The 8,842-nt window shown below is 28.4% G+C and overlaps 5 protein-coding genes across 5 annotated transcripts; 1 reads left to right on the top strand and 4 right to left on the bottom strand.

Annotated features, from left to right (window-relative positions):
* Nucleotides 1-129: 129 nt before the first annotated feature.
* SMF2 (divalent metal ion transporter SMF2) lies at nucleotides 130-1,836 on the top strand (the record flags this gene model as incomplete). Its single annotated transcript, XM_011276607.1, has 1 exon — nucleotides 130-1,836. One exon carries the CDS (start codon nucleotides 130-132, stop codon nucleotides 1,834-1,836), a length of 1,707 nt encoding a protein of 568 aa, XP_011274909.1.
* Nucleotides 1,837-2,077: 241 nt separating this feature from the next.
* BN7_2790 (putative monooxygenase) lies at nucleotides 2,078-3,610 on the bottom strand (the record flags this gene model as incomplete). The annotated part of the gene is made up of 1 exon (XM_011276608.1): nucleotides 2,078-3,610. One exon carries the CDS (start codon nucleotides 3,608-3,610, stop codon nucleotides 2,078-2,080), a length of 1,533 nt encoding a protein of 510 aa, XP_011274910.1.
* Nucleotides 3,611-4,083: 473 nt separating this feature from the next.
* XKS1 (xylulokinase) lies at nucleotides 4,084-5,844 on the bottom strand (the record flags this gene model as incomplete). The annotated part of the gene is made up of 1 exon (XM_011276609.1): nucleotides 4,084-5,844. One exon carries the CDS (start codon nucleotides 5,842-5,844, stop codon nucleotides 4,084-4,086), a length of 1,761 nt encoding a protein of 586 aa, XP_011274911.1.
* A 443-nt stretch (nucleotides 5,845-6,287) lies between these two features.
* On the bottom strand, nucleotides 6,288-6,554 carry SPC1 (signal peptidase complex subunit SPC1; the record flags this gene model as incomplete). The annotated part of the gene is made up of 1 exon (XM_011276610.1): nucleotides 6,288-6,554. The coding sequence occupies one exon, from the start codon at nucleotides 6,552-6,554 to the stop codon at nucleotides 6,288-6,290; it is 267 nt and encodes an 88-aa protein (XP_011274912.1).
* Nucleotides 6,555-6,804: 250 nt separating this feature from the next.
* On the bottom strand, nucleotides 6,805-8,400 carry MRX12 (Mrx12p; the record flags this gene model as incomplete). The annotated part of the gene is made up of 1 exon (XM_011276611.1): nucleotides 6,805-8,400. The coding sequence occupies one exon, from the start codon at nucleotides 8,398-8,400 to the stop codon at nucleotides 6,805-6,807; it is 1,596 nt and encodes a 531-aa protein (XP_011274913.1).
* Nucleotides 8,401-8,842: the final 442 nt, after the last annotated feature.

Genomic DNA, 8,842 nt, shown 5'->3' on the forward strand with positions numbered 1-8,842 from the left:
TCCCCCGTTTTTTTCCATTTCCGCGATTTTCCTTTCATTTTATCCACGTCAATAAAAAAAACACACTTTGAAATTTAACTAATAAACAAAAACACAATCAACCATTAAATTCACAGGTTATTCTTCAAGATGAACTTTGCTAAATTGGATGATGAGTCTCTCCCTAAAAGACTCGTCAGTCGTTTACCCAAACTACAAAACTTCAATAAAAATGATGAAGAATCAAATATAAATTTCATACCTTTACCTTCATCATCAACAACAACTTTAATAACTCCAAATTCAACAAATCATTCAAATGAACCATCTCCAAAACAATCCATCCAATTAAATACCCAAGAACAAGACCAAGGATTCATAATAAATAATGAACAACAACAAACAAAATGGTCAAAATTTCGAGCTATAATGATTAAATATTCAAAATTTATTGGACCTGGTTTAATGGTTTCAGTTTCTTATATGGATCCAGGAAATTATTCAACTGCAGTTGCCGCGGGGTCTGCACATAAATATAAACATTTATTTTCCATATTATTATCAAATATCCTTGCTGCTTTTTTACAAATTTTATGTGCAAAATTAGGTGCTGTTACTGGATTAGATTTAGCACAAAATTGTAGAGAACATTTATCACCCAAATTGAATTTATGTATTTATATCCTTGCTGAAATTGCTATTATTGCAACTGATTTAGCTGAAGTTATTGGTACGGCAATTTCATTAAATATTTTATTTGGTTTACCTTTAATTTTAGGTGTTGTTTTAACAATTGTTGATGTTTTGATTGTATTGATGTTTTATAAACCAAATGGTGATATGAAAATTATTAGAATTTTTGAAATGTTTGTTAGTTTATTAGTTGCGCTAACAGTGGTTTGTTTTACAATTGAATTAATTAATGTTGATTTTAAATTTAATGAAGTTATGACTGGGTTTTTACCAAGTCAAGATATTGTTAAAGGTGATGGATTATATCTAAGTTTAGCTATTTTGGGTGCAACTGTAATGCCTCATTCATTATATTTAGGTTCAGGTTTAGTTCAACCAAGATTAAGAGATTATGATGTTAAAAATGGGAATTATAAACCTGATGTTTTGGATGAATCTCATTTAAATTATAAACCTTCAATGGATGCTATTAATGATATAATGAATTATACAATAACTGAATTAATTGTTTCATTATTTACAGTTGCCCTTTTTGTGAATTCTGCAATTTTAATCGTTTCAGGTTCAACATTATCTGGAGAAACAAATACAGATTTATTTTCAATTTATGAATTATTATCAACAAATTTAAGTCATTTTGCTGGATTAATCTTTGTGCTTGCTCTATTATTTTCAGGTCAAAGTGCAGGTATTGTTTGTACATTATCTGGACAAATGATCTCTGAGGGGTTTTTACATTGGTCATTACCACCAACTTTAAGAAGATTATTAACTAGATCTGTGGCAATTGCTCCATGTTTTATACTTGTTCTTGTATCGGGTAGAAATGGTCTTAGTGGTGCATTAAATGCTTCACAAGTTATATTATCATTATTATTACCATTTGTTTCAGCTCCTTTAATTTATTTCACTGCTAAAAAGGAAATTATGAAGGTTAATTTAAATAATAATTGTTATAATGATCAACAAATTGATATTCCTTTAAATGATTTGAATGATGAACAATTAAATGATCAATTAGAGAATGATCCAATAATTGCTTATAAAGATATGAGTAATTCAAAATTAACAAATTTTATTGCTATAATAATTTGGTTATTTATAACTTGTTTGAATTTCTTTTTGATTGTTTCATTTTTAATGGGTAAAGATGTTAATTTTTAATCATTTTGACCTTTTCAGACAGTCATTATTATTATTGTACATTAGAGGGATATTTAAAATAGATATTATTGGTTTGTTATTTAAAATTTTTCATGGCATTATTATATCATATTACATTACATTGGGACGTGGGTTTTTCTTTTCATGATTTTCTTTTTTATATACATATATAAAAAAAAATATATAAGTTATTTGCATTTTATTCATATCTATAATTCTATATAATTGGTGGGGGATTTATTCATCTTTGAATTATATAACTTGAATCTGTTTTAGGACCTGATTTAGCTCTTCTTTCTTCAATCCATTCTTTATGTTTATTCAATTCTTTTGTGAATTCTTCATTTGTACCCTTTGTCCATCTATATTTAAAAGCTAAATGATCTGGTGGTACAAAAGTTTGACCTTTTTGTTTATAAGTATTTTCTCTGAATGTACCATTTGGTACTGGATAATCTAATTGTGCTAACCCTCTTTTTCTTAATTCTGGTAATAATAAATCAACTAAATCATCAAAAGTATTTGGATTAACACTACTTGCAAAATTAAATCCATTTAAACCTGAAATATTAACCCATTTTTCAATTTCATCTGCAACTTCTTCAATTGAACCAAGGAAAAGATCAGTTGATCCTTTAACTGAAACATGTCTTGCTAATCTGGATTTAGTTATTGGCTGATCATATCCCAGGTATGTACAAAATGATTTAACAATATTTTTAGTTGTTTGATCTTCAATTGTTAGCAGATCAACTTCATCATCATATTTATTGAAATCAATACCAACCCAACCACCAAGTAATGCTAATGCCCCTTCAGGGTCTGCTTGATTTGCATATGATTCATACTTAGCAACAGCTTCTTCATGTGTCTTTCCTACAATTACCATTGCTAAAGTTATAAATTTTAATGATGAAGGATTACGATCATATTTTAAAGCTGTTTGTTTAATATTATCAATTTTAGATTTAAGAATCTCTGGAGATCCACCATTAAGAAATACAACTTCTGCATGTTTAGAAGCCAATTCAATCCCACCAGGTGATGAACCTGCTTGAAATAACAAAGGAATACTTTGTGGTGATGGTTCAGTATAACCTGGACCTGGAATATCATAATAATCACCTTTAAAATTAATTTCACGAACTAATGAAGGTTCAGCATATGTATGGGTCTTTGGATCAGCTTTAATAGAATCAATTCTCCAACTTGATAGTAATAATTCATAAACTGCTAAGACATATTCTTCGGTTTTTCTATAACGTTCTAATCTTTCAGGTAATTCTTGACCAGATAATAAATTTCTTGCAGCACTTTCTAAATAACTTGAAACTATATTCCAACCAATTCTACCATCAGTTAAATGATCTAACGATGCTAATCTTCTTGCAAAATGATATGGATGTTCACTAATAGTACTGAAAGTTATACCAAACCCTAAAGATTGAGTAACACTAGCCATTGCAGTTATTGGAGCACTTGGATCAATACCAGGAGTTTGAACACCAGCTTTTATTGGTATACCGAAATTTTTAGGACCTTTATAAACATCATAAGGACCAAGAACATCAGCTATGAATATTGAATTTATCTTTGCAGCTTCTGCCTTTCTAGCTAAGTCTGTCCAATAGTTTAATTTTTTATAGTTTGAAGAAATATCACCTGGATAACTCCATAATCCTGATGGTTGAGTGTTTACTGTACCTTGTTGGAAAAAGTTTATTATTAATGGTTCTCTTGTTTTCTGTTTCTTGGTTGATGGTTCTTCTGACATTGTTGTAGCTTGATTCTATGATGATAATGGTAATATAGGTATCAAAATAACGATTTTGTAAAGTTTAAATATTAATTGTACCTTCGATAATAATCGTGTCAAAGCTCGAGATCGATTAGGAATTGTGGCTCATGAACATCGTTTTAGCACCTGATGATCCTGAAAAAAACATACGATACGTTGATTTTGGTTGATCTTTTGAGCTACAATCGTTTGGAAGTTCCATCTTGGGCTATTGAGAGTTATAGTTCTTTCAACCTTGTACAAGTTGGGAAGATTTGGAAAGATTTGAAAAGATTATATTTGGCCTTCTGAAATTTTTTGAATCCCGAGCCGACTTGATAAAGTATGGCCGACTATACCCGAAACGTTATAACGATTAAGTTACTGATATCTAAATATTGTAGAATCTTAATTTATAATACATTTATATATATATTAATTATACATCTATGGTTATATCGATGATCTATTCATTTAACTAAATCTTGTTCTAATTTATTTAAAACAGATAATCCAGGTAAATATTCTTCCCATTTATTCTTTGCATCAATTTTCTCAACATCATTCCAATTAAATTTTTCAGTTAAAAATTCATGGAAATTTATAAATTTATCTTGTTTTAAACATTCATTTGACCAATGAGCTTTATAGGCACCACCAACAGCACATGAATTTGCATTATCAGATCTATAATTCCCTTCTATTGGACCTAAAACTTCACTAATTTTATTAACTATAGATTTATTTGCACTTGCACCACCAACATAAAAAACTTTTGTAGGTCTTTGATTTAATGATTCTGCCTTAATTATCTTTTCATCAAGTTCTAAATCATGTAACCCTGGTTTCAATTCATCATCTTTAACACTCAACATTGGACTTGCTCTTGCTCTACAACTTAATGCTTGAGATTCCACAATTGATGGAACATCTAATTCAACATCCCAAGGTTTATCAACAATTTCAATATTACCAGTTTTAAAATCATATTTTGCTCTAATTGTTTGAGCTTTTGCATTTGGAACAATTTCACCAAGTGGGAAATAACAACCTAAATCACCATTAAAATTTTGAGATTTATCTAATAATTCATTAAATAATGACCAATCTCCAGATTCTTTACCATGTTTCTTATTTAATTCATCACGAACTTTTTCACGAGCTAAAGCACCATTACAATAACAAATCATACCCATATAAGCATCTGGAATGGTTGGATGAATAAATAAATGATAATTTGAAGATGGTATATATGATTTAGTAACAAGTAATACCGTGGTGGAAGTACCTAATGAAACTAAAAATTCATCTTGATTTAATGGCAATGCCAAAATAGTGGCTAGATTATCACCAGTAAATGGGAAAATTTGACAATTTGGATTAAATCCATATTTCTTGATATAATAGGGTGAAATTGAACCTAATGAATTATAACCAATCTTCACAACATCACCAATTTTAGATTTTAATTCATTTATTGCCTTAGATCTTATTGATTCATCTTTTATACCATCTTTTTCATGTGTTATAGTACAAATAGATAATAATTCATCATTCCATTGTTTTTTTTCAATATCATAAAGATTCATACCACAAGCTTCAGCTTCCTCAGTATTTGAAACTTTACCAATTAACAAACTTGCAAGGAAACTGGAAACTAATGTAATTCTTTTGGTATTATGATAAATATCGTCATGTTCTTTAACAATTTTTCTAATTTGTGGACCTGTAAATCTATAATGGGCTCTTGAACCTGTAATTTTAGCTAAATTTTCAGCACCACCAATAAAAGATTCAAATTTTGAAATTTCTTCACCTGTACTATGATCTTGCCAATTTGGTGAAGTTTCTAAAGTAAATGCTTTTGGTGAGATTTGATCAACAAGTTTCTCTTGGGGATTTAAAGATTCTAGGATTACATCAGCATCACCAGACCAATAAACTGAACCATGTTGTTGACCAGATCCTGAAATACCAGCAACTTTATCAAAAGGGAATTGATCTTGTGCCATATTTGCTAAGATGACATCTAATGCTTCGATCCACATTTTCACTGGAGCATAAATTTCCCCAGTTGATTCATTTGAATAAACACCTTTATTTGTTTTATAATGAGGTAAATCTTTATCAAATTCAATCTTATAAGTTGAATGAAGGGATAAATCTTCCCTTGTGACTAGTAGTTTCAATTGCTGGGTGGAAAGATCGAACCCAAAGTATAAATTTGACATTCTATATTGATCTATTGTTCTATTGTTCTATAGTTACTCTCTAGTATATTGAACTTTAAGTATGAAACAATAAACACGTCGAGTATAAAACAATTAGCTTATTAAATTTCCAAAACTTTCTCCAGAATTTGCAACGCGCAACAAATTTTGCTGGAAAGAAAAAATTACGTCAGATGATATTACTACAAATGAAAACAATAATACGCTTTTTATATGCTAAAAATAAATTATTTTATTATAATTGTGATTATAGAATTGAAATTGTGTTAATGAGATGGTTATTATGGTGTTTTTGGTTGTCAAAATTGGTGAAATTTGGTGTAATTTTGAGCGAAAACCAGCAAAATAGATCTCATAATTATCAAATTGTTGATAACTAAAATATGGTTGGAATCAATTAGATCTTAATAGCATTATCATCATATTGGAATCCTTCCCATTACTTAATTTCCAATCTTTGGGGAATACCATTCAATATTTTCAGTATTATAACCAGGATATGGAGGAATAACAATTCCTAACGTTACTAAAATTGTTAACCCACTGAAAACTAATAAAACTTTGATATCTTGAGCGACAAAACCAGCTAAACTTGATAATATAGCACCAACAATCAATAGTTTATAACTTATATCTTCTGTAAATTTTTGAGATTTGAAATCAATTGGTCCATCAAGGACACCTCTTATAGTATCTAATAATTCATCCATGGTTAGTTGTGTGTGTTTTGGGGGTAATTTGATACCGTAGTTTTCAATAAGCAGCACTAAAACAGCTCAAAATGGATCCTTTGTTGAGTTTCAATTATAAGATTGTTGTTGTATTTGAGAAATCTTGACACGTTAAAGGCTGAGATTTAATAAAAAATCAAAATCTACAAATCGGTTCGGGGACTACTAGTATAACCAAATAATTCAAATAAATCATCTATTTACAAATGAATTTCTATACATATATGGATTATAATGCCTTAATAGCATTCAAAACTTCTTGTTTTAGTAAATTCTTGATTTTTATATCATCCTCTTCACCTAAAATTTCACCATATCTTTTAAAAATAGCTTTTATTCTATTTTTACTAGTTTCAGTTTCTAAAATATTATTCATAATTGCACCATCATGAATCAAATATGCAAATTCACGATCTTGTTGTGATAAATTGGCCAAAACAAGAGTTTCAGTTAAAAGTCCTGCTAATGAAACACCTTGATCATTAGGGGTCTTATTTGATTGTGCAATATTATTATTGAAGATCTCTAATGATTTAGATAAATCAAATGATGAATATCCCAAGATTAATGCTCTTAGTGAATTTATAGTCATTGGTTGTGGTAATAATGTTTCTGCTATAATTAATTGATTTAAATCATTTTGAGAAATGGATAAGTATGATGAAATTATAACCATTGTAGACATGATTTTATCAACATTTTGTTTATCTAATGAGATAAATTCATGATATAAATAAAGTGCTTTTTTGTGATCTAATTTATTTATACCATATGCTTTTAAAATTGATAATCTTAATGGAGTATATCTGGATTCTGGATTGGTCAATATTTTTGAATTTTCTAAAATTTTAACCAATTGATCGAAAAGTTGATTTGTTAATTGAGGTTCAGATTTTGTTGTTGAGCTCTTAATTGATAATGAAGGAAATTTAGTTGAGATGGATTCAAATTGTGTTTTGGACTCATTATCTAATTCAAAATTGAAAGCTTGTTCTTCACTTAATTTCATAACTAATTTATTTATACGATCTAAGTTTTCATCAATTTGAGATTTATCAAAAGTTTCAGGATTCCATATACTCCATAATTTAACAAATTGAGATGTGTTTGGATTCAATTCATGGATCAATTCTAATGAATCAATACCAATAATGTTTATTAAATCAAATTTTTCCATTTCAAGACATTTTTGTAATAATTGTAATTTTAAGTCTTTAGGTTGTTGTTCCAAATTTTGTAAGATAGCTATACTTTTCAATAATTTATGCTCATTGATTTGATACCCATCTTCAATTTCACTTGAATCACCATAAACTAATTTTGTTAATACACTGGTTAATAAATCTTCATTTTTTATAGCGTTTGGATTAATTTTAGTAATATAATTTTCAAATATTTCCCATGATGATTCTACTCTACCTGAATTATATTTAATGATTTCCACCATTGAATCAATATCAACAGAACCATTTAATTCCCTAATGGCTCTTTGATGAATCATTGATAATGATTGATCAAATTTTAATAAATTTTTCAAAATTAAGTTATGTAATTCAATTTTATTAGATGAAGTTATATTTGAATCTGATTTGGCAAAATTGATTATTTCATCCACAATTTCTAGTTCTTCTCCATTTTTAATATTCTCATGGTTTAATAATTCAGAATAAACATTTGATGGAATTTTACCATTAGATGATTCTTTTATACTCAAGAATTTTTCACGAACTGAGGACCCAAGACTTCTGGAAAATTTTAGTCTGTTGAGTACCAGACCGTTACGCCTTATCAAATGGCTTTTCAACATCTGACTGTGTCTTAACATAGTTCCTTGTATGGTATGTAATCACGCTGGTTGACTTGACGATGAGTAATACTTTATATGATTTAGATGATGATCGATGGTAACTATAATTAATTTATTTTTCATGATTATGTAATCTTTAAAAGTTAGTGGTTGTGAGCCCCTGCTTGACATAGTATTATAAGTTAATCAGATGGTTTACTTGGGTTATTCTGAAATTTGTTACTCCAATTGTGCTTGATTTGTTGTTTAACTTGGACTATGATAGTCTTTAATAGTACAAAGAAACTACCTGAAGATAATTATGACATAATATTACACTCATGCGTAATAATTCTATTGTTAAATATAATTGATCAATTTCTACAACTGATTAATATTTAAATTTTATTTAACAGTGTATTATTATAACTATACACCATTAACGAGAAGCTAATTTTTTTTGTATGAACTATACTAATAG

The sequence above is a fragment of the Wickerhamomyces ciferrii genome, contig 00072, assembly GCF_000313485.1.
Source record: "Wickerhamomyces ciferrii WGS project CAIF00000000 data, strain NRRL Y-1031 F-60-10, contig 00072, whole genome shotgun sequence".
NCBI lineage: Eukaryota > Fungi > Ascomycota > Saccharomycetes > Phaffomycetales > Wickerhamomycetaceae > Hansenula > Hansenula ciferrii.